Raw genomic sequence first — 25227 nt, forward strand, 5'->3', positions numbered from 1 at the left:
CTGGCCTGAACTTATGCTGGGGTGAGAGGTAGACCCTCTGCAGCACCTCTCCCGTGTTTGAAGAGATGCGGCACAACCAGCTGTTGCCTGTGACAACCAGGAGACTGGACTGCTGGTCTGACGGCGACGGTAACATACTCCCCTGTCACAGACACCACAATGAAAGAGCACCATCACAGTTAGAAATCCACTATACCAACTATGTCTGGATATGTGGGTGTATATATTCTAAGGGTGTATTGCAAAATTGAAATGAATTTACCAGAGGTGATTGGAGAAATAGAGCATCTTCAATCTTTTCTGCCTTGCTGCATTTTGGTAGTTCATACAGTAGTCTTGGTTTGGCCTGCTGGCTACAAAATGAGAATAACTCTCATTAAGAACTGCTTCAACACAACACAATACAATCCACCATCACTGCACATTTAAATCCCCCTTTCAGAACATTGATTATAAACATTGATAATTTTCTATAATTTCTTATAAAAATATTTTCACTGTACTGTAACACAGTAACTTGCCTTGTTACTAACTAATGAGAGTCCTTGCATACTGACATAGTAAAGAAACTTTATGTGTTATGAGATTTTAATTTATTGTGTTGTGATGTCTTACATGTAATAAATACATGCAAAGTGATAGAAAAGAAAGAACTGATATTTACCTGGTATAACAGCATCTGTAATTCTCAAAATATAATCTTCCAGACTCATAGGAGATGGGGGACTTTGAAATCTTTGTCCAGACCTCTTTAAAGACAACATCATTCTACGGAGGTGGAGATGACAAGATACTTCAAGAACACTGATGACAAGGAAAAGGCAGACGACTATCAACAATTTTAAAAATGTATAAAGTGTGGGTTTACTATTACATTTAGTAAAATTTCCCGGAGGAGAGTCAGGTTTCGTCGGAGCAGACAACCAGCATCTTTAGAGTAGTAACCCCTTGACCTGAAGTCCATATGAAGGCAGGCATTTTTACCAGACCTCTGTTCTCTCGCTAGAGGGCGCTGTTGGGAGGGGGTTTGTTTTGGACTCATGGAGGCATGTGACCTAACGTTAGCTTCGATACACGCTGGACAATAACCTTCCCTTATACAAGCTAGTGACTGCAAGGTAAGTATACAGGTTCTTCGAAAAGAAACGAATAGTTTAGTTTGTCAGGTTTGCTCCAGTGGCAGAAGTTGTAACGTTAGTGTTGCACACTTTACCGGTGTGTAACATAACGTTTTACCTGGTCATTTGCAAGCTAACTACAATTAGCTGATCTGTCCAAGTTTCCCTTCTCTTGAGTCTCATTCACAGGGTTGCATTAACAGGCGTCTTTTAAGTTAGCTATTGTAACGCATTGGTTGTGTTAGGCCTACTCCAAGCAACATACATTTCTGAAAAAAGAAGCAAATATTGCTTAAAACGTGAAAACTAATGAAGTTGCTAGTCTGCAGTGGCTAGCTAAACATATCTGTTTCGGCCAGCTGACTAGGTAGAAGATACATTTACCAGTCTTACACACAGACAAACTTGTTGCAACTTTTCATTCAGTCTCTGCGAAAAGAAAAACTAAAATTCATGTTCCCCTGCTTTGGCTATAGACTGGAATGATGCATATCCCTGCAACTTCGGTGCGCAGCATTGATTCATGCTGCTCCTGTTGCCGCTTCTATTTATTTTGATTGCGGGCAGCATGTGCACTCACCATGGCTTGTGCTTTTCTCCGCCTAGTGGATTGGAGGGAAAATGTATTTATGTGGAAAATATCCCATGAGGGATGGTTCAACAGGGGGTAGATGCACTGTTGACAACAAAATAACAACACACCAAAGCATATTATCTTTCAAATGCGCATCATACTTGATATCTATATGTGATTTTTTTTGGACAAAAGCCATAGTCCTAGCTGCTCATATTTAATGCATTTACCTGTGTGAAAGTTGAGCATGTTGGGAAAGTATGTAATTTTCTGTTTACATATTTATATGATTATATTAAAAATATATATTTTATATAACTACTGACTGCATATTACAGTGACAAACCTTTTCAGAGCAACAGATATATAGCCTAGTATGGACAGCAGGAGCAGGCTAAAGATGCCCTACCCCCCTGATACCCTGAGTGTTTCTTCCTCACTCAGTGGACTCCCGTGTGGTGGTAAGGATGCGGTGTCTGTGCCGGGTTCCCCTGGCCGTGATGGCCCGGGGGGGATACTGCCGATCTCCTCGCAGGCTGAAGAGCTCAGACGAAAGGCCCCCCGTGCCTCTAGGGGGCAGAGTGCTCACCAACCCTGACTGTGTCTTCCAACACAACATGTGGTACGTCACGGCAACAACACACTGTTCCATAATCACAAACTCCCCAGAGAGTAGTTATGTGTGTGTGTGTGTGTGTTTGTGTGTGTGTGTGTGTTTGTGTGTGCATGCTTCTGCAAGTGTGTGAGCATATGTGTGTGTGTGTGTAAGTGAGAGAGTGTGTGTGTGTGTGTGTGTGTGTGTGTGTGTGTGTGAGAGAGAGAGAGAGAGAGAGAGAGAGAGAGAGAGAGTCTCTTTCCTGTGTCTTTCCTGTTTTTTAGCGTGTTATTTGAGGGTCCTGGGGGAAGCTGAGGAGGCAGTGTGGTTTAAGTGTGGTGTGTGTGTCTATAATACACTCTTCTTCATCCATTACTGATTACTGTAGAAAAACACACAGAAGGAGGTCAGATGTGCATAAAGCTGTTTTGGAGTTGTTGGTACATTGATTTGACCTTGTACCATAGCTGGGATTGCTCCTGTGTTTTAATCTTTCCAAATCACAGAGAGACTCCAAATTGCTGTAGTTGTTGTTTGATCATTACTTTCATTAGTGGGCACTCTGCAAAGCCTTATATCACAGGAGCTTATTTTCTTCACTGCCCAACTGTGCCAGTCAGTGGAACTCAGGCACAGTTCCATCGTTTCAGCGCTCCTCTGTGCCAACGCCATCTCTCAGTTTACATTCCATCTGCACATTCCATTTGCAATCACACTTCTCTATACATTACCAGTCCGTCTCAGATTGTCATCATCATTCTGGAACAGTCTCAGAAGGGGAAAGTCAGCCAAGCCCAGGATGTTTGTTTGTTTGTGTTGATGTGTTGAAAGTGTCCTTGGCGGTCTGTTGAGTGTCTGACCAGTGCGTCTGTTGTGTCCCTTACACCTCAGGGACCACGTCCAGTGGTCGGCGGAAGAGAGGGAGGACGCCAGACGGAGGGTGGCGCTAAACTCCTCGGAGCGGATTCCACAAGAGGACCGAGGTAAAGCGAGGACAAAGTCTACACTGCAGGCACCCCGTGACCAGGACTTAGTCTGAGATTCAGATAAGGAGAGGGCCAACTGGCATATTAGATAAGGAGAGGGCCGACTGGCATATTAGATAACCTTTGATTTTCCAAATATTGTATAGGGTAAACTGACATGTCTTGGTGCCTGGGACTATATGCTCAGAGGAATTTAGTCGGTCATCAACTGTGACACCCAAGTGCCGTTTTAGCAGGGGTCAGTGAAGATGAGCTAATCTGTGTGCTGATCTGTTGCGGCACAGTTGTATTAGCTGGGAATACCAGAAACTCCACACAGTTTTGGAGAGATTGAACTGCATGTGCCGATATTTTATCCAATCCCTGAGGCATGCAGAAATCTGAGCAGAAATGGTAGAGTCATCAGGAAGGAAAGACAGGTACAGTTGAATACCATCTGCATAACAGTGACAGGCAAATAGGGAAATTGGGAGAAATGGAGAAACCTTGCAGGGATATGTTTAGGGCACAGGCAACACGGACAACACAACACAGACACCTGCTTCCCTGTGGGTCCTTATGGTGTAAATAAAAAAGGAAAAAAAATATGGGTTACTAAAGCTTTTGGCATTTTGCGAACATGATCATTTTGAAAAGCATTTTATATCAGTGTACAAATATAATACACACACACACAGGGATAAATATTTTATCCCTGTGTGTGTGTGTGTGTGTGTGTGTGTGTGTGTGTGTGTGTGTGTGTCTCATCAGATGTGTGTGTGATAATGAAGTCAGTCGGGGTCGCCTGCCTGCTTGGCATCTGATGAAGGCCCAGGCATTCCAGCAGCATCAGATGTCCGTGTGTGTGTGTGTGTGTGTGCGTGTGTGTGTGTGTGTGTGTGTGTGTGTGTGTGTGTGTGCGTGTGTGTGTGTGTGTGTGTGTGTGTGTGTGTGTGTGTGTGTGTCATTACAGGAATGTGATGAATGTCGTCACTACTTCACTGAGTTACAAGATTTTACATCATTTCCGTGCTCTTCGTAACGTATTACATTGTCTTGCGTGGCCTTCTCTCTTATTGAACATGAACGTGCGCGCACATCCCAGACCGCTTGACTCCTAACAATCTGATTTGCATTCCTCCACCTCCGCCGCCTGTCGCCCTCCAAGCCAAGTACGAGAGAGACGCCAGCCACTTCTGGGACGGCTTTTACGAGACGCATCAGAACAAGTTCTTCAAAGATCGCCGCTGGCTTTTCCAGGAGTTCCCAGAGCTGCTGCCCCCAAGGCAAGACTCTGCTTCGGCTGCCGCCTCCGCCCAAGACGACGAGGGCCTGGGCGACACTGGAGAGACCACTGCCTCCCGTGCAGCAGCACAGCAGCCCGGGAAGGGGGGAGAGCACCTGGGGAAACAGGAAGTGTTGCCCGGCAAACAGGAAAGGCATGGTGCAGAGGGGAGCAGTGGTTTCCCCGGTGATCACGCGTCCTTCAGGATCCTAGAGGCAGGTGCTGTTGTGACATTTCAAGATTTCAGGCTGTCACCCTTTCAGTGAGTTCAGTTTTGGAAGAAGAGAGGCTAGGTTTGGTAAGGGGGGTGGGGACAGGGGAGTGTATGTGAGAGACTTGTTCAAGATTGATAGCTTGTTCTGGAAAAGAAGCAATGAGAGTGTAGTGTGAGAGCTGCACTTTGAAAGTAGTTTTGGCAAACAGACAGACAAAACCGACTGATTCATTCATGGAGAAATTAGGATCATTTCCTTAACAACAAAGCTGGGGAATACCAGCAGGAGGTCACAGTATGCAAGAAACTTTTTGTGATAGTTCTGGAGAACTTCAGTCATCAATAGGCAAATGATCACAACCATCCAATCATAACACAGTGAGCTGGTTACAACCATCCAATCATAACACAGTGAGCTGGTTACAACCATCCAATCATAACACATTGAGCTGGCTACAACATCCAATCAGAACACAGTGAGCTGGTAACAACCATCCAATCATAACACAGTGAGCTGGTTATGTGGTTGCTCAACAGCATTGCTCAAAAAGTGGCCCTGTGTATTATATATATATTTTATATAATAATATACAGTGGGTTGCATGAGTTTTCACCTTTTTTTTTTAATTAGGCATTAAGATCAATTTCCAAAAGATTTTTTTATTCCTCTTTTTAGTTAACTTTTTAGCATTTGGGCTAAAAACTTTAAACAACCCACTGTATGTATGTATGTATCTATTGATGAAGTTCTCCAGAAAAATATTATTGTTGCCCAATATCAATAGGAACGTGCAAGAACAACAATACTCAGGAACATTGCTTAAAAAGTTGATTTCTGTGATGACACAATAGGCTCTCAGCCACAATGTCATGTTCTCCTCCTTCAGTGTGTTGAGTCTTGCTTTGGAAGGCAGGCAGTGACCTAGGATTGACAGTCCGATCTGACAGTGATGCTGCTAACTGCAGCCATGATCAAACAGACAAGACAGAAATGAGGCAAGATCTATTCATGGTGAAATTATGAGTTTCCTTCATAAACAACAAACCAGGAGAATAGCAGCAGATGGGCCAACAATTTGGCAGAAATGGAAGAGTTGGCTCGTTTGCATCGGTATAAATCAGAAGAGCAATATCCATTATTGCACCTACTGTTATATTTCATTTGGGTGCTTATGGGATGTGATGCAATACAATATGATGTGATGTGTCTATGGATAGTATTATATATGACATGACTTGGAATGTGTATTGTGATCAGAGATGGGAATTCCGGCTTCAGAAAGTTAAAGTCCTACTAAATATTTTGTTCCAACCATTTAGTAAAAAACAACTGATTCTTCTTATCTCAACTCTTTAGCCAGGTAGATGAGCTAATAGTGTAATCACCTGTTTTAGGTGCAAGGTAGAACCAATGCATGGTAGGACTTTAACTTTCAGGAGCCAGGTTTCTCATCTCTGATTGTGATGGGGTTGGATCTGATGTGTGTCTTACAGGTGGGGTGTGGGGCCGGCAACAGTGTGCTTCCCATCATCAGCTCCATCAGGTGAGCATGCAGCAGTAAAGACACTCATTTGCGCTCATACTTACCAAAACACCCTTCATGATTCGGAAAGGAGTAATAAACAATTCCAGCCAATCAACACTTTGCTTCAATCCCGGTGTACACCGGCGCCGACATGAGTTCACTGTCACTTGCCACGCACGTCAGCGTCGGAAGTTTTTAACAGATGAACGATGGATTTCATGGAGCGGCGGGCGACTAAATAGAAGTGAAGCGTAATTTGCACGGTGGCGATGGCAACGTGCGATGCTGGTGTGCGGAGTTCTATTGACGCCAACGGAATCTAGGGTAATTGAACATGGAGAGCGGAGGGCCCTGCCAGGGTCATGTGGGCGGCGGTGTACATGTACGGGGCCCCTCAGGCGCACTAAAGTGAGCTGTGTGATATTGGATTGCACCGATTGCTCCTAAATATTGGAACTGAAGGTGCAGCAGCCATGCATGAGACTCAAGATTGCACCCTTTTCTTTGTAAATGACTGAACTGGGGGATGTAACTGGGGGTGTTAACACGGCACTGCCTCAACACTCAGCATGACATTCAGCAACGGCAGGCAGAAATAATAATGAGGAGAATAGCAGAAGTAAAGGGCCGCATTGGCAGAGAATATCGTTCAGGTGGAACACAGGTGTCCCTCTGGTGCTCTTCAGCTGGGCTGCTGCTGGTGGAGTGTGTGTGTGTGTGTGTGTTTGTTAAAGAGATTTGGGCCACATGGGAGGGTGATATTAAAGGTAATGATATTTACAGTAAGGGTGATATTAAAGGCTTTTTTTAAAAGCAAAAACAAAACATAAAAACCCTCTCTGAGTTCCCCATATCCCTTTAACAATACTCGTGTAGACACTCTAGATTGCACCCTTCTCTTTACAAAGGTCTGAACAGAGGATGGAACAGTGGAGTTAACATGGCACTGTTCAGTTCAGCTGAATTGTACACACACACACACACACACACACACACACACACACACACATAGACACATAGACACTGACACACAGCAGACACAGACACACACAAACATGCATACATACATGCATTCACACACACACACACACACACACACACACACACACACACACACACACACACACACACACAAACACACACACTCTCTCTCTCTTTCACACACACACACACAGACACACTCTCTCTCTCTTCCACACACATACACACACATTCACACAGACACACACACAGTAGTCGAGCGAGCTGCCTGAGCACATTGGCATTCAGCGGGAGTGCTGTGGGAGCCTGTGCTGCCAAGTGTGTTTAGCCGCGGTGTGCAGAGACGCCCAGGGGCCTGCTGGACCACTGAGGAGGTGTGACCTGGCGAGAGCCGATTGGTCAGACTGTGTGATGTCAGGCTCAGCTGTGCTGAATGAGGGATGTTAGTGTTTTATTATTTTTGTTCATGTTGATGTTGTTGTTGTTGTTCCTAGAGGCCGAGGGGGGTTCCTGTACTGCTGTGATTTCTCCTCACGGGCCGTGCAGTTGGTGAAGGTAAGGTTACATCATCACTCATGCAACAACTTTTAGGACACTGATATTATTTCTTTCTTTCTTTCTTTCTTTCTTTCTTTCTTTCTTTCTTTATTTATTTATTTATGTATTTATTTATTTATTCATTTATTTATTTAACTTTGGTACATATGAATTCACTGATATTATTTAGTGATGACTTTGGTACAAATGAATTCATACTCGAGTAAGCACAAGTTTCCTCAGCCTGGTTGACCAGTGGTGGTGCGATGTTTTACACAAGACCCTCTATAAAATAACTCTTTAATCATGCAGCCTTAATCTTCAAGTCTTCAAAAGTCATGAGAAACAATACTGTACAGAATTCTTCTCTGTTGAATGGGGAGACTTAGTTTTTGTGTTTGTATGTCTTGCATGGGTTGGTCTGTGCATGTCATCTTGAGCATATGCAGTAGCACCCCACCCCCCATCCATTTTGCATCACCCCTCCATGACAGGCATGGCCATCACAGTGTCTCAAAATGGCTGCCGTCCGTCACCTCTGCCTAGTGCCTCGCGGCCCAGCAGACATCTGATGACACACACATACACACACACACACACACACACACACACACACACACACACACACAGACACACACACACACACACACACACACACACACACACACACACACACACGCCCAGCGGACATCTGATGCTGCTGGAATGCCTGGGCCTTCATCAGATGCCAAGCAGGCAGGCGACCCCGACTGACTTCATTATGACGCACAGGGTCACACACACACACACACACACACACACATGCACACATGCACACACGCACACACGCGGCAGAGGAGTGGAGGTCCCCAGACAGTCATAAACGCTTTGGGGGGGCTGATATGCTGTTCCATTTCGATTCATTCATTTGGCAGACATGTTACCTCCAAATGGACATCCTAGTGAGCTGGAAGACATGAAGAGCACTCAGCAGGGTACATTGCTGTGGATTCTGTAAAGCTTTCTGATTCACAACTAGGCTTAAATGTTACATACTTGAAAGAAGAAGAAATGGGTGAGCGAGGCAATAGACCTACAGATAGAAATGAGTATTTTTTTCCATTTTGTGAGTTGTCTAGCTCTGTGCAGTGCTTATATTTTGGCAGTTGGCTATATAGACAAAACATTAATGATTATTTCAGTTTGTTGACTCAGTCGATTGTTATTTTCCACAATGAAACCACCAATTAACACAAGCTCGTATAACTAGCTAATTCATGGTATTCATTGCCCTGTTGTGTTTGAGAGTGCATCTCGTATAACTAGCTAATTCATGGGATTCATTGCCCTGTTGTGTTTGAGAGTACATCTCGTATAACTAGCTAATTCATGGGATTCATTGCCCTGTTGTGTTTGAGAGTGCATTTTAAAATCACAACTGAGGTTTTGCAGAGCTGTCTCATAGAGGGAGGGTGAAAAGAAAAAATGTTTGCCTGTAATGTAATGGTTAGTTACCATGGAAACCTGGAGAAATTTGGTCATGTCTGTTTGGCCCGCAGGTTATTGGAATGTTTGCTCGTGTCCACCATAACAGATCCAGGGGGCACGCGTGTCCACTGACACACACACACACGCACGCTGTCCACTGACAGTGTTTCCACTGAGGTGCTCAATTGTCATTAGTGCTATATGTCTTTGTTTACATATTTGTTTAATTGTATCAATTGATACTGCCTCAAATTAAGGAGATATGTTAATCTGCATCACTACAGATTGTGGCGATGTAGGTGTTATATTATAAATATATGTATTATGTATAAATATATTAGGTATTTTTAAGTATGTGTCTGGTTTATATAACCAGCAGACAGGGACACTACTACTGGTCATTAGGGCAGTCCGTCTGACCGTGGATGGGAACTGAATCTGCTCGGTCTGCAGACGACTCTCAGACGACTCTTGCAGGACTGGACTGGCCTCGCCTCTCAAACATTTCAAGGGCTGTTGGTTTCCTGAATGGCAAAACAGAGCACACAACCAAATGAAATGCATTAGCACTCAGATGTCTCATCAGCCCAGCCACCCCACCTCTGTCTGTCTTCTCTCTCTTCTAACTCCCTTTCTCTCTCTCTCTCCTTTTCTCTCCTAACACCCCCATCATCTCTCTCTCTCTCTCTCTCTCTCTCTCTCTCTCTCCTTTTCTCTCCTCTCTCCTAACCCCCATCATCTCTCTCTCTCTCCTTTTCTCCCTTGTTCTCTTGGCAGAATCACCCAGACTATGATGGCTCTCTGTGCCAGGCCTTTGTGCAGGATGTGTGTGACGTGACGGCCTCCTTCCCTTTCCCCCCGCGTAGCCTTGACGTCATCCTGCTGGTCTTTGTGCTTTGTGCTCTTCAGCCCCATAGGTAGGTGAGGGTCTAAAGGGGGAGTGGGAGTGGGGGTGGGGGTCAAACCCAAGAGCGCCTGCTCTCATCCGTCAACCTGACATCAGTCTCCCCTCCCCCCACTTCTCCGCTCTCTCTGAGCTTTCTCCAGCAGAGCATACCCGGTCGCAAGGCGTTCTGGGTAGAACAGGCACAACCCCGATCCGTGCCAGATTTGTGCAAGATTGGTCTCTGAGACCATTGCATTCTGGGTATTGCACACTAGCTTCAGACCTATCATAAAGCAGAAGTATGATTTTTATTAACGTTTTAATACAGTGGTCATTTCTGTCCAGGGGTCGTAGATTAGGTGGAGCCCTCCAGGCTTTGAACAAAGGAAGAAATTGCAGAGAGGAGAGGAGGGTACCAGGATGGAGGGGGTGGGAGAGGTGATGGGATGGGATGGAGAGGAGAGGACGGATTTGGGTGCTAAGGAGACAAAGGACGGGAGAGAGACAGAAAGGGAAGAGGCACCGGGGATAGAGAGATAGAGAGACGAGGAGAAGAGGGATAGAGAGATAGAGAGACGAGGAGAAGAGGGATAGAGAGATAGAGGGATAGAGGGATAGACAAGGAGAAGGGAAGAGGCACAGGGAACTGAAGCTGAATTGGAGGAATATAGGAAAATAGGGGAAGAGAACGGAGAGATGAGGAGACATTGGAAGGGAGGGATAGAGAGGGACAGGAGGACAGTAAGGGTGGAAGGGACATGGAGGGTAGATGGGGTGTTGGGTAGAGAAAGAGGGATAGAAAGAAGAACGGAGGAGGATAGAGGCAGGGGGGAAGGAGTGCTGGAATGGAGGACTACAGGAGAGCGAGAGGTAGAGAGGAGAGCAGGGCAGGGCGAGGAGAGGTAGTGGGAGTGGTGCCTGCTGTTCGTTATAATGAGCAGTGACATTTTCTCTTGGCTGGGAAGCCGCTGTAGATGGCTGCTGATTAGGGGGCTGACTGCCCACTGCCAAGAGCCCAGGCCGCCCGGCACACTAATACGCTTCCCTCCTACCATTCCTTCACTTTCATCCGTCGCTCACCTTTCTCTCTCTCTCTCCCTCTCTCTCTGTCTCACTATATTTTCATCTGTTTGCCCTCTCGTCTCTTGTCTGGTCCTCTGTCCCTTTGTTCTTCCTTGCCTCCTATTTCTCCCTCTCTTTCCCATTTGCTCTCTCACTTCTCTCCCCCTCTCTTTCTCCCTTTCTCTCTCTCTCACTCCTCGCCCCCTCTACTTCTCCCTCTCTCTCTCACTCCTCTCCCCCTCCCTCTGTCTTTCCCTGCCTCTTCTATTTCTCTCTTGCTTTCCCTCCTATATGCACTCCCTCCCTCTCTTCTCTCAAATAGCTTTATTGGCATGACCGATCATGTACAGGGATACCAAAGTAGAGTTTCTTTTTTATAAAACAATCTCTCTTTCTCTCTCTCTCTCTTTCTCTCTATCTCTCCTTCCCTCCCTCTCTGTCTATACTCCCTGTCTTTCTCAGTGTTTTTTGTCCTCCTGTTGTTTTCTGTAAAACCGTAATCTTTACATGATGACTTTGAAATTACTTTATCATGTGAAGAAGGTCTGGTGGTGTGTGGGGAGGTATCTTCCACCCTTCCACACACACACACACCTTTTCCTCTGATTGGTCATAATGATTCATGTGAACCTGCTTTCCATGGCAGGCCTAATCATTGGCTCTCCCCTCATGGAAATCTGAATGTAAACACATACATAAACAAACAATAAGGAAAACAATAGCCCGAGAGAGAGAGAGAGATGCATGTTCTTTGTTGTCGACCAATGATTGGGCGTGTTGGGGAAAGCCTGTTTGTATGGAGGGACAGTGATTAGTAGAGAGGAGAACAGCCTCTGCTACCTACATTTACATTAGCACAACCTTGAGATTGGAAGACAAAGAAGAGAGAGAGGGAGAGAGGGAGAAAGAGGTAGAGAGGGAGGGAGAGACACACAAATGAGGAGAAGACAAAGTGTGTGCGTGTGTGTGTGTGTGTGTGTGTGTGTGTCGCGTGTGTGTGCGTGTGTGTGTGTGTGTGTGTGTGCGTGTGTGTGTGTGTGTGTGTGTGCGTGTGTGTGTGTGTGTGTGTGTGTGTGTGTGTGCTCCATATGTCTGAGGGAGAGCGAGTGAGAGGGAGGCAGGGAGGAGAGAAAATGAGGCATCATAATCCATAATCATCACTAAAGGGGGGATCTGGTTGTTATGGCCCTGCTGTCTGGCCAATAGACAAGCAGGAAGGCAGTCAGCAGTCAGAGATCATTATGGGATGTCGGGCTAGGAAGAAAGAAAGGGGGAGACCAGAAACAAGTCCAGAGAGATGGACGGAGGGAGAGAAAAAAGATGGAGAGAAGGACGTGGAGAGAGGGAGGGAGAGAGAGACTGAAAGAGAGTGAGTGTCACAGAGGAAGAGAGAGGGGGAATAGAAAGAGAGGGAGAGCAACAGAAAAGAGAGCGGTGAGCTGCTAGGATTTCAGTTTTGTGAATGGGCTCTCCAGAGTCAGGAAGCTAATGCATTTTGGCCCAAATCACATCAGCCACAACAAGGTCATAAACAACTCTCTCTCTCTCTCTCTCTCTCTTTCCCTCTCTCCACTGCAGTAATTTCACTCCTTCTCCCCCCTCTCTTATTCTTTCTCTTTTTCCGTTGCAAGTTTCTAAGACTCCTCATTCATTTAGCCAGGTTTTGTTCTCTCCAAATCTGTCTTTGTTACATCCCTCTCCTCTTTCCTTTCTCTCTCACTCTATTTCTGTTTATCTCTCTCTCCTTCTCTCTCTATCTCCTGTCATCCCACACTCTCTCTCACTCCCCCTTTCTGGTTCTCTCTCCCTCAGTGATTCTCACTCTCTCTCCTTCATTCAATGCCACATTCTTCCCCTCTCTCTTTCTTTCTCTCTCCCTCCCTCTCTCTCTCTCCCCCCCTCTCTTCCTTTCTCTCTCTCTCTCTCTCCTCCCAGTTTGTAGATGGTCAGGGGCTTGTGCAAAAAGGAGAACAGCTGTTGTCGATGTTTGGACTTGGCAGTACTAATGATCGTGATTGGCTGTCCTTCCTCCCCCTCCTAACAGGGTCCAAGGCGTGGTGAACAGGCTGTCTAGCTACCTGAAGCCCGGTGGGGTTGTGCTGTTCCGCGATTATGGCAGATACGACCTGTCACAGCTGCGTTTCAAAAAAGGTGCTTCACTCATGATTTATGCACATCATAACGTTGGATTAAGTGCAGACGTGTGTGTGTGTGTGAGAGAGTGAGTGTGCGTGTGTGTGTTTGTTATATTTTTTCACCATGGAAACACTCACACACAACTGTGATTTGAACTTTGGTCCTGTTAAATGAGACCAAGAAGAAAAATAAAAGAAACAATTGGAGGGCCCAACTCCCTACACGCACACACACACTCTCTCACTCTCGCTCACACACACACACACACACACACACACACACACACAACTCACACTCACACACTCACACACTTGTAATCTTATCTGTTCTGTCCACACTGATGTGTTAAGAACTTTTATCAGTTCGGAAACACTAACTTTGCTAACCGATGGGTGACACCTATTTTGAAGGGAAAAAAAAATAAATGGTCTTGTTTACACACAAACACACAGACATCTGAACATTAATATTATTAATGGGACTGAAACTAACATAACTTCCTTAGGTTAGCACGAGCAGGCAATAAGCTTGAGCATTAATAAACTATAACTACTGATACTGTAGAAGTTTATTATTCATTGATGTTAGCTATTGAATATTACATTACATTACATTACATTACATTACATTTGGCTGACGCTTTTAACCAAAGCGACTAACAACATGGTAAACAGTACGCTTTTAGAACAATTCTCACAATTTTAGGACAGTTTAAAAAAACAAAAAAACATTAGGAGTACAGTATCAGTAAGACTTGTTGTAAGTGTTGCTATGAGAGTAGGTGTTCTCTAAAGAGCTGGGTCTTCAGGAGTTTTGAAAGTGGAAAAGGATGTCCCTGCCCTTGTAGGAACTGGCAGTGTGTTCCACCAACGAGGAACAACAGATGAGAAAAAGTTGGATTGGCTTTGAGCTGCACCGGTGGGTAGAGCTAGGGCTGTTCGTCGTTAGATCCAGAGGAGCGCCCGGTCTGGAGGTAGTGTAAGTCTGTATGAGGGCATTCAAGTAGGTGGGAGCAGAACCGAGACTACTTTGTAGGCAAGCGCTAGAGATTTGAATTTGATGGGGCATATATAGGTAGCCAGTGTAGCTGGATGAGCAGCGGGTAACATGTGCCCTTTGGGTTGGTTGTAGACCAGGCGGCGCCCGCGTTCTGGATCATCTGAAGTGGTTTCACTGGGCGCAGGCTGGGAGACCTGTCAGGAGGGCATTGCAGTAGTCAGTCGCGAGATGACAATTGCCTGAACCAGAAGTTGGGTAGCATCTTGAGTCAAGTAAGTCCTGATTTTCCGTGATGTTGTAGAGTGCAAAAGCGGCATGCCCGGCGACTGAGGCAACATGATCCGAGAAGTTTAGTTGGTTGTCAAGAACAACTCCTAGAGATTTCTTGCAGTCCTGGTCGATTGAAACAGACAGGGAGTCAAATTTGATGTTGATGTCGTGGTGTATGGTAGGTTTAGCTGGGATGACCAGCAGTTCAGTCTTTGAGAGGTTCAGCTGGAGGTGGTGTGCCTTCATCCATGTAGCTATGTCTGAAAGGCAATCCGAGATCCGTGCTGAAACCAGGGGGTCGTCAGGTGGAAAGGACAGATAGAGCTGTGTGTCGTCTGCATAGCAGTGGTATGAGAAGCCGTGCGAACGGATAATCTGTCCCAAGGAGGTGGTGTAGATAGCAAAGAGGAGGGGGCCCAGCACTGATCCCTGGGGGACCCCTGTGGTTAGATGGTGAGGTGCAGATAGCTGACCAAGCCATGATACGTTAAACGAGAATATCTTCTCTGAGTAAATTAGTAAGCAGTATTTGATGTGTTTGGTGTGTTTAGTGGTGTTGTGTGTTCTGTGTGAATAAACAGGCCAGTGTTTCTCAGAGAATTTCTACACAAGACGCGACGGGACATGTGTGTACTTCTTCACCAAAGGTAAGTTCTCTCCAAACCTTCTCCTAGTAGAGAATGACTTTAGTTATGACCTGTTCTGTTGAAAATATCCAATCTACCAGCTACAATAGAGGAAGTGGACCCAAAGATAGTACGAGTGAAGTCATCAAAGTGCACTCTTTAATGTTCTCACGATATGTATATCTATGGTTCTCACACTAGCAGGGTTTCATATTCTAGAATTAGAATGTATGATGATATGTGAACTTGCATTCCAACACAGTTTTAGAATCAAAAACCATTTGTATCGTTTGTATGCTTCTATCAAGGCTACATTCCTAAGATTTCCACTTCCGCATTTCACAAAGGGACAGTTGTGTATGAAATCCCCCTCACAATGCATAGAAAGACCCATGCAGAAAAAATGGCTGATGTGTGTGTGTGTGTGTGTGTGTGTGTGTGGTGTGTGTGTGTGTGTGTGTGTGTGTGTGTGTGTGTGTGTGTTTTGTGTGTGCGCTTGCCCTTGATTGGCTGCTTACAGAGGAAGTTCATGACTTATTCAGCGCTGCCGGTCTGGAGGAGGTGCAGAACCTAGAGGACCGCCAGCTGCAGGTCAACAGGGCCAAGAAGGTGGTGATGCGCCGCGTATGGATGCAGAGCAAGTTCCGGAAACCTCTCGAGCCACCACAGACTGTAACAGACCACTAACACACACAGACACACACACAGACACACACACAGACACACACACACAGACACACACACACACAGGCCAGCTAACAGACTGACTAGAAGACCACTGACACACACACACACACACACACACACACACACACACACACACACACACACACACACACACACACACAGCCTGGCTAACAGACTGGCCAAAAGACCTCAGCAGGAAGCCAAATCTACAAATGCATTTCTATTATGAACTTGTTATGCCTTTTAAGTTTGTGAACTTTTCATCATGATTGTCAGAGGTTTTTGAAGCATATTTCTTGTATTTATTAAAAGATTGCTCTTCCTGACATTTTCTGTGTAGCTCCCCAGTTTACAATGAATGAGCAGCTGCAGCCCCGATGCCATGAGAGCTCAGTAGATTATATGAAAAGTGAGATTTGCGTTTCTAAAGGTTTAATTATCATATCTGAATATCTAAATATCTGCACACCTTGCCATTCAATTTTTTTGCAGCCATTTCCAAAAGTAATGACCAAAAGAATGAAAGAAAAGTGCAACACTCTCTTCTCATAAACATGCCAATGTTACTGTTAAAATTGATGAGTTATGAGTAGAAAGCTGTGCTGTGCCATTTCTTTCTCTATGGTTTATTACAACAAAAGAAAACCATGCAGGATTTATACATCTACAATGATCATAATAATTAAAAGATGTTTCAAATATGTGCATATGTTTGCTGTGTCTAGTATTTTTATGGTATTTTGTCCTTAAGAGATGTAGATGGTGTCATACAGTATGCAATATCCAATTATTTGAAGCAGTTGTAACAACATATGCACTTCTCACCTAGATTAGTGACTCAAGGACTGCAATAATCTGCAATTAATATGAGGTGTTAAATTGAGACTGTTATATGGTAGAGTCAGAAGGAAAAAATCATGAATCACAATTTGTAGTGCAACTATACTAAGTTGGAAAAACAAATACTAAAGTGCAGCAGACAAAACTAAGGACAGCATCAAAAGGTCATCAGATGCCGATGCGAATAAGGATGCTGCAAAATTGCTTTCCGTCATATGTTTTTAGATGCCTTTGAGGTTTGAAAGTTTTTAATGCATAACAAACCAGAGACGGATACTGTTATTGGAGAGGTGCAGCTTTGTCTTGTGTATTAGTAGGTTTCAGGTCATGATAACAGATGGGGAGAGGCACAAAGTAGGTTAAGATGACACTGCTCTGAAAATAGGAAGATAGCCTAATGGTTAATAATATGATGCATTTTATTAAAGGCATGAAGGGGAAGGAACTGGCTTCACTGTGTGGGGACCCTCACAGTGAGGACCCTCTGGGTTATATGTTGTTTGGACAAAGCAAGGAAAAAAACTTTTGATACAGCAGTAGCCTACAGAATACATAGGATTACATGTTTGAGGGGAACAACATGCAATTATTTCATGGATGTTGATTTCCCCTAATAGTATAGGGCAAATGGTTTCACAGTAGCCTGTGACACATGCATACGGTGTGACACATATGCGGTGACACATGCATACATGATTAGCTCATATTGGTTATCTTCACAGTTGCACACGTAATCAATGATGTTTACCATGTTACGTCACGAGTTTTCGGCTAGACTTTTTTTCCACCGGAGGCGATGCTATTTGGGTGCATGAACCTCGCGATATTGTTTCAACAAACGATGGATGACGTTCTATGTTCTGGTTATTCTCATAAGACAATTTAGACGCACTGCAGAGGCGTATGGAGGTTTGTGTCCCAAAATGTGAACTTTCATACAATTCTATGATCGGTGGTTGTTGTTTTATAGATTTTAAGAACAGATTTTGTGGTTTCCGTGTCCAGGTCACTGACAGTGATGCTCGTCTATGTTTGCTCTGTCGTTCCAAAAAGTAGCTTGATGAGTGTCCAAAGTAACAGTGGAAGTGGTGGAAGTTTAGAGGGGACGCCATCTTGGTCCCAGCTCTCCACGTCCCCAACACCGGGGCTGCTTTCTCAGCAACACAGTGCAGCACTGGCGAAGGCCAAGGAAGGTAACGTATAACGATATTGTTCTAACAAGTCTGCTCTTTTGGTTTCTTGGCGTGTTTTGTTCTACGTGCATCGGATGGAAAGAAAATCTGTCTCAACCGAGTTCTGCCGAGGCCACCGAGACCTATGAGCTAGTTAGCTGGCTAGCAAGCTAGCTCGCTAGCTACTGTAGTACAGTGCAGCTACTCCTGCTAGGTGTCCGTGTAATATGGAGAATCAAGTAAAAAAAAAAGAACATCAATGGGCTAACGTTATTGCTACAGAGAAGGTTGCTTTGCTGACGATAAATACAACAAGAGTTGTGTTGGTTGCATTGATGTTGCAGGATAAAAATGTGTTGGAAATTGCGCTTAACGTTATCCCACTGTGTAGTTTTACAGCTTTCGAGTAATAGTGGGACTTGGAAACAGTCATGTTAGTCCTCGTACTTGCTAGCAAAGATGTCTGATGATTAAAAAGGGTCGGGTCTTTTGACATCATGGTGGACTTCTGGATATTGTTTTACGAGGAGTTATGAGTGATGTATCCGGGAAAACTTTTCTGTTTATGGAATCAACATTTATCACATTGTTGCTGCTTTGTATTGGTAATGGTGGTCGACTCGCAACCCTCGTCGCCTTTTTTGGCATGGAGTGGAGATGACACCTTTCTAATTACATGAGTAGGCTATGCTGTCATGCATGCACCCTGCTGTGTCGTGATATGAAGAGGATTGTTAACGTAAATTGCACCGAATTAATGAATTGAATTATTTTCAAGTAGGCTAGCTAATAATGTTGCTCAGGGAGTTCATCATCTCCACTACCCAGCGTTTTGAATAGTCAAGATGTCTATACCCCCAACTCATACACTTGTCATGGAGTATCCATGCAACTGTCTATGGACTGTTTGGGAGCAGTCGCTCTCTGACATGCCTCTGTCATCTCAACGAGTTTAACCTGCCCCTTGCTAACACATTTGGGAGTCTTGATATTGATGTCACATGCTAGGTTACTGTGTCATTTTTTTTTCTTCTTCTCGGAGACACTATAGGAAAAGATGAGTCTTTTGTTTAAGGCAGTGCACTTTTGGGCAGTCTGTTTTGAGCATTTTGGAAGTTTTTTTCCCCCTTGCTTTTTTTATTCAACGTATTGACATTTTTTTTTATTGCGTCCAACAAAAGTCAGGCAACATGACTCATTGTGTCAAGGCATTACCAAAAAGTGCCAGCGTGTTTATAGCAGAAATGTGGGTGTCAGTGGTTTGTGTTAATAGCCTTTTTGAAGTGCATGCTCATGTAGACATTGTGTGTGTGTGTGCACTGTTTTTTGCTTGGCTGTGCCAAGATATTTGTCCTACCTTCCACCAAGTATCTAGGCAAGAAAAGTGTGTGCTTGAGTGTACAATCTTTCTGTTGACTTCACTGCAGGGCAGCCAGTGTTGCTAGTTATTAATTTAGGTCTATGTTTCACAATTAAAATAAGATAACATAATTTCAATTGGGTTTGGTGGCCATTAGGCTACTTAGACACACACACACACACACACACACACACACACACTCTCTCTCTCTCCTCTGATGGGTCCATGGCAAGTGAGGGAAAATCCTCGAAGCTGTTCGTTTCCGTGCTGTTTTTCCTCCCAAGACGTAGCCAGGCAGCCAAGTGCTGTTTGCCACAAACAGGTGGGCATGCCCACAGCTGCCTCCCTCCTAGAACAGCACCGAGCTAAAATGACATGCCCAGCATTCTAAGGGTTCAACCGCTTGCATGTGCAGGGGCTTAAATTTGTTGCCTGTAAGTGCACTGAAGACTTATGCAGAATGCCAAAGAAAATGATGCCTTCTAGCATCTAGTGTGTGTGTGTGGGTTAGTGTTTGACTGAACAGGAAAGAAGGGTAGGAATAAACATAAGATGACTGAAAGGAAGGGGGAGAGTTTTATCCTTAAATCTGAAAATATATTCCAATCCGAAGGGTAGGCCTATTCAATTGGGCATGTTATTTTTCTCCCCCGCTGTTTTATTTTGGTTATTTAGCAGAGAAGAGGCTAGCGTGTGCCCCGTAAATGCATCTAGTCTAGCTGTTGATGGTCAGGCTTTGGGAAGAATCTGTGTGTGTGTGTCACCTCTGCCTCTCTATGAAAGCCTGAAATGAATAATTTATCATTGCTGGAGCATTTCACCTCTGCCTGGCTCTGCCACCCCAGGCCCTCACCCAAATGGACATTCCCAAGCAGAACTCTCTTGTCCTCCTACTGTATCTCAGCAGGCTAGAGCCTTCTCTCTCTCTCTCCCTCCTGCTATCATTCTCTCCCTCCGTCACTCTCTCTGTCTCTCCTACCCTCTTACTTTCTCTCTCCATTCTGTGTTTTGCCTCTTTAATATGTGCCTCACTCCTGCTTTGCCTCTTATATATCTCTCTCTCTCTCTCTCTATATATATGTCTATATATATATCTCTCTCTCTCTCTCTCTCTCTGTCTCTCACTCTGGCTTCTCTCTATCTCTCTCTCTCTCTCTCTCTCTCTCTCTCTCTGTCTCTCACACACAAGGCTGGCACTTCTCTCTCTCTCTCTCTCTCTCTCTCTCTCTCTCTAACTCTCAAGCTGGCTACTTCTATCTCTCTCTCTCTCTCTCTCTCTCTCTCTCTGCCTCTGGTCTCTCTCTCTGTCTCTCACACACACAAACTGGCACTTCTCTCTCTCTCTCTCTCTCTCTCTCTGTCTCTCACACACAAACTGGCACTTCTCTCCCTCTCTCGCTCTCTCTCACTCTCTCTCACACAGCCACACTGGTAATTCTCTTCTCTCTCTCTCTCTCTCTCTCACAGACACACTGGGTAATTCTCTCTCTCTCTCTCTCTCTCTCTCTCGGCTGCCATTTTGTGTTTCCCAGGGATCTGGCCTCTCATCCATGTTGCGGCCGTATGGTAAGAAAGTTAGCTACTGCCTTTTGGCCGACACCACCGCTGCCGCCACACTCTGCCAGGAAATGTCTGCTCGTGGCCGGAAGGATCTCTGGGCCTCGGGATTGGCTGGCGGGAGCGCCCATCATATAGTTCTGTCAGCCCCTTGGTTAGTGATTGGCAGAAGAGCTGATGGCTCTCTCAGAATGACAGACAGGTGTCAGAGAGCGGACAAGCGGATTGATGGACAAGCCCACAACGCTGTGTGTACATAACGTGTGTGCAGTGTGCATCAGCAGCTATGATTAACTGGCCTTGTGTGTGTAAGAGAGAGAGTGTCATTATGAAACCACTACGATAACCTTTCTCTCTGCCACCTAATGATGGCAGTTACACAACGGCCTGCAGAGTTGCCTTGGGTCATGTTCAATGCGAGCGGCTTGGCTGGAGGTGGCCCTGTTCTGGCATCGGAGGCAGCGAGCATCGTTCTCAAACGTCTCTGACGCTTTGTGCCTGTCCACACTAGAACTCAACCCCAGAGTTCTCAAACGTCACTGACGCTTTGTGTCTGTCCACAGTAGAACTCAACCCCAGAGTTCTCAAACGTCACTGACGCTTTGTGTCTGTCCACACTAGAACTCAACCCCAGAGTTTTCAAAAGTCTCTGACCGTTTCGTTCGTCCTCACTAGAAACGCAACCAGAGTTTTCGCCAGACTTTGTAAAACGCAACCAGTGGCGAACGTGTTTTCTCTGAAAAGTTGCATTTGAAAGATTTTGTGTAAACATTTCAGCTCAACCCTTTGTCCATCTCCCCTGCATGTTCACGGATAACCACATCCTCAAGCTGTGTGCGAGTGTTCACAAATGTTCACAGGAAATGTTTGCCTATGTTTGTCAATTTTAACGCACCTCAGGTGTAAACATGGCAGAATTGTAGCTTTTATCACATGGAAACGTAATATAGTGGATCCTGTGGCTATGCACATGCTAATGTCCACACAAACACTGTTCTGGGACCAGCTCGGGTGTTCTCGGGATCAGTTGTGTGAGTGTGTAAAGGTGTGTTCTCGGGATCAGGTGTGTGAGTGTGTTCTCGGGTTCAGGTGTGTGAGTGTGTAAAGGTGTGTTCTCGGGATCAGGTGTGTGAGTGTGTTCTCGGGTTCAGGTGTGTGTGTGTGTAAAGGTGTGTTCTCGGGATCAGGTGTGTGAGTGTGTTCTCGGGATCAGGTGTGTGAGTGTGTAAAGGTGTATTCTTGGGATCAGGTGTGTGTGTAGAGGTGTGGAAAGGTGATGGATAGTAAAAGTGATTGTGGGACTTAGGAGAGGAACCAAAATGGAGGGTTGACGTCAATCAGCATGTGGAGACCTAAAAAAAGCGGAGCACAGAGGTTATACCTTTATTCTCTTGTGGAGAGAGGGAGAGAAGGAGGGAGGGAGGGAGAGAGGGAGGGAAGGAGGGAGGGAGGGAGAGAGGGAAAAAAAAAAGAAAAGAAAGGAGAAGGAGGAGAAGGAGAAAAGGGAAGGGAGAAGGAGAGGGAGGGGAGGTAGGGAGGGAGAGGGGAAAGGAGAGAAGGAGAGAGGGAGAGAGGGAGGGAGGTATGGAGGGAGGGAAGGGGAGTGATAAAAAGAAAGGTGGGAGAGAAGGAGGCAAACAGGAACAGAGACGGAGTGAAAAGTGTGTGTGTGTGTGATAGGGAGAGAGGCACACTTTTTTTCTGGCAAATAAGGGTAGACATGTTGAGCACAAATTGGTTCCTAGGAGACGTGTATGTGTATGTGTTTGTGTGCGCGTGTGCGCGTGCGCGCGCTCATATGTTGGCTTGAGTCGTATGACACGGTGATTTGCCATTGATCCCGTCCCTCCTGTGGGTGCCTCTGGTATTTAAGTGCGACCGTCACTTCCCTGTGACGACGACTCCAGAGCTGTCACCACGGCTGACTAATTGCTGGGCCCCTGCCTGCCCCCACACACACACACACACACACACACACACGGCTGCAGCCTGATGCTTCAATTCACATAGGTGAGCATGATGTCAGCATTGCTGTCAATCATGCAACACCTCCTGCCTCTGCGTTCCACTGCTCCTCAATACTCATCCCTCCACCAATCCATCTAGTCACACACACACACACACACACACACACACACACACACACACACACACATAGAATCTGGCACCCTGCCCCCCCTTCCCCACACACTGTATGATTTGTGATTTTTTGTGATACATATTCATCTGCTTAACACTGGGGCCATAATACATCGTTATGGAAGATGAAGTGCCAATCTAACAGCCTCTCTCTCTCTCTCTCTCTCTCTCTCTCTCTCTCTCTCTCTCTAGTGCTCTCTATCACTATTTCCCCATCACTCTCTCTTGTTTTTTATCATCCTTCTGGGAAGGGATTTATGATGGTCTTCATTTTGTCTTTAGTGTATCTGATGGAAGGGGGGGGTGCTCACCTTGTGCCTTAATGCAGCATGGGTAGTTAAAACACACCTCACATGATGATCCCTGTAAAATCACCCCAGTGACACACACACACACATACACACACACTATGTTTAAGATGATACTCCCGAGTGCATTTCCACTTTCTGTCTTACCCCACTCACTCACTTACACACTCACCCTCATTTGTAATATGCTAACGGACAAACTTTGCGGCTTTGCTGGTTTGCTCACGCGGGATTTGTTTACTCGTCTGTTTGTTTATTTTTACTCCTGACGTCATGATGATGTCGCCCAGGGCGAACTGCGATCTGGCAGGCCCCTCCTGTGGTCATGACTCTTACATGACATTTCTCAGGTTACCGTGGTGCCAGTGTCCTCCTGGGCTCCTGCGGAACCTTTGGGGTTCTGTCACCAATTCACCTGACCAGAGTCACTACTTCATGCAGAAGCTCTGGAATGCGTCTAAAAACCTTGAAATGTGCATTTTAAACAGAAGTCTGTTTGTTATTTCTTGGGAGACAGTGTACACAGTTTCAAATCCCTTGTGAAATGCCGTGAAATTTTTTCTTCCTCATTAAACACAGATATTGTGTCGTAGATGAATCTTTTGTAATGCATTGAGTATTGCTGAATCATGATATTGTCGTTATCGTGTGCACGGTATTGTGACGGTATCAATTTGTAAGTTACTCTGCGCTTCCCACTAAGTTGATTTGTGAGCTGTGTGTGTGTTTCTGTGTTTGGATATTGCAGAATGGTGTGTTTATGAAGCTGCTCGAGGTGTGTGTGTGTGTGTGTGTTTTTTCTGCATGTCTGTCTGTATGTGTGCTTCTAAGGGTGTCTGTGGGAGAGAGAGTGGGCAAGTGTGTTCTCAGCTGTTGATGTGGTGCGTAGCCATCTTGGTTTCATGTGTTACACTAGAGTGTCCATTAAAACTTGTGTGTTTATTATGCGCCGCATCTTGATGTGTTTGTATCTACACCTGGATATGTGCATGTGTTTTTACATTTATGTGTTTGTTTATTTATAGCCGACATGTTTAAGAGTGAATGTGTGTTTCCGAAGCCTAAAACAGTGTTTTCCTGTGTTGGTCATGTGTTTCCCTTTGAGTGTCTGTATGTTCTATTTGTGTGTGTGTCTGTGTGTGTGTGTGTGTTTGTGTTTGTTTGTGTGTGTGTGTGTTGTGTGCTGGTGAAATCTAGAGTGTCAGTGGCACCCCCTCCCTCCCCTCCGCCTCCCACCCTGTCTCTGCAGCCAGACTGGCATTCATCATGGCTGCCTTGGAACTCTCCTCTGTACCTGAGACCTCTCTTCCCAGGAGGGTTAGTCTTTTCTCTCTTTCTCTCTAGTCTTTTCTCTCTTCTCTTTTCTCTCTTTTATATATATATTCTCTCTCTCTCTCTCTCTCTCTCTCTCTCTCTCTCTTTTCTCCTCTCTCTCTCTCTCTCTCTCTCTCTCTCTCTCTCTCTCTCTCTCTCTCTCTCTCTCCTGGTCTGGCAGTGAAACAGAGCAGGGTTTGTGTTGCCTGCTTGCTTGTAGCCATGGCCAGTGGTGTCTGTGTGAAACCTCAAGAAATGACACTGCTCTCCACTTCAGCCCTCTGCACTCGGACACGCACACACACACATACATGTACATGTACACGCACACGCACACACATGTACATGCACGCACACACATACATGTCCGCACACACACACATACATGTACACGCACACACATACATGTACATGCACGCACACACATACATGTCCGCACACACACACACACACACATACACACATGTACATCTTGGCCATACCACATACACCACACTTTATGCCTTTACACACACACACACACATGTACACACCACACACACACATGTCTTTTGGGACAGACACACATCTTGACATGGGGATGAAACATGGGGGGAAAGAGAAGGAAGG

At 45.3% G+C, this 25227-nt stretch overlaps 2 protein-coding genes and 1 long non-coding RNA gene across 8 annotated transcripts in view; 2 read left to right on the forward strand and 1 right to left on the reverse strand.

The window, feature by feature from the left end:
- Window positions 1-2126, reverse strand: part of dcaf17 (ddb1 and cul4 associated factor 17) — a 15671-nt gene extending 13545 nt beyond the window's left edge. Inside the window, exons 1-5 of one of the 3 annotated variants that reach the window (XM_048238925.1) lie at window positions 2039-2126; window positions 1699-1794; window positions 665-768; window positions 263-353; window positions 6-142 (exon numbers count right to left, since the gene is read on the reverse strand). In XM_048238925.1, the coding sequence (XP_048094882.1) occupies window positions 6-142; window positions 263-353; window positions 665-768; window positions 1699-1701 (335 nt within the window). In that variant the 5' untranslated portion in view covers window positions 1702-1794; window positions 2039-2126. Of the gene's footprint in view, window positions 1-5; window positions 143-262; window positions 354-664; window positions 769-874; window positions 1675-1698; window positions 1862-2038 lie in introns of those variants that run through there. The other 2 variants (XM_048238924.1, XM_048238922.1) reach the window with 2 other exon arrangements.
- On the forward strand, window positions 1031-16635 carry mettl8 (methyltransferase 8, methylcytidine). Of its 2 annotated transcripts, none has more exons than XM_048238926.1 (10): window positions 1031-1118; window positions 2137-2314; window positions 3179-3270; window positions 4421-4752; window positions 6246-6295; window positions 7753-7813; window positions 10040-10179; window positions 13255-13361; window positions 15197-15262; window positions 15762-16635. In XM_048238926.1, the coding sequence occupies exons 2-10, from the start codon at window positions 2160-2162 to the stop codon at window positions 15926-15928; spliced, it is 1170 nt and encodes a 389-aa protein (XP_048094883.1). In that variant the 5' UTR covers window positions 1031-1118; window positions 2137-2159; the 3' UTR covers window positions 15929-16635. The 2 variants fall into 2 exon arrangements, with proteins under 2 accessions (XP_048094883.1, XP_048094884.1); XM_048238927.1 differs by having other exon boundaries at window positions 15212-15262.
- Window positions 16636-17534: 899 nt separating this feature from the next.
- Window positions 17535-24616, forward strand: LOC125291941. Of its 3 annotated transcripts, none has more exons than XR_007193093.1 (3): window positions 17535-17677; window positions 17774-17961; window positions 24502-24616. It is a non-coding gene; the product is annotated as an uncharacterized LOC125291941 (long non-coding RNA). The 3 variants fall into 3 exon arrangements; XR_007193091.1 differs by having other exon boundaries at window positions 17822-17961; XR_007193092.1 differs by having other exon boundaries at window positions 17825-17961.
- Window positions 24617-25227: the final 611 nt, after the last annotated feature.

Source organism: Alosa alosa, chromosome 3 (assembly GCF_017589495.1).
Source record: "Alosa alosa isolate M-15738 ecotype Scorff River chromosome 3, AALO_Geno_1.1, whole genome shotgun sequence".
Taxonomy (NCBI): domain Eukaryota; kingdom Metazoa; phylum Chordata; class Actinopteri; order Clupeiformes; family Clupeidae; genus Alosa; species Alosa alosa.

Excerpts from the sequence above, each read along its gene's own strand:
- mettl8 (XM_048238926.1), top strand. The coding sequence starts at position 2,160 with ATGCGGTGTCTGTGCCGGGTTCCCCTGGCCGTGATGGCCCGGGGGGGA. Across the intron at positions 6,296-7,752 it reads CCCATCATCAGCTCCATCAG|AGGCCGAGGGGGGTTCCTGT; the intron begins GTGAGCATGCAG and ends TGTTGTTCCTAG. Across the intron at positions 7,814-10,039 it reads GGGCCGTGCAGTTGGTGAAG|AATCACCCAGACTATGATGG; the intron begins GTAAGGTTACAT and ends TTCTCTTGGCAG.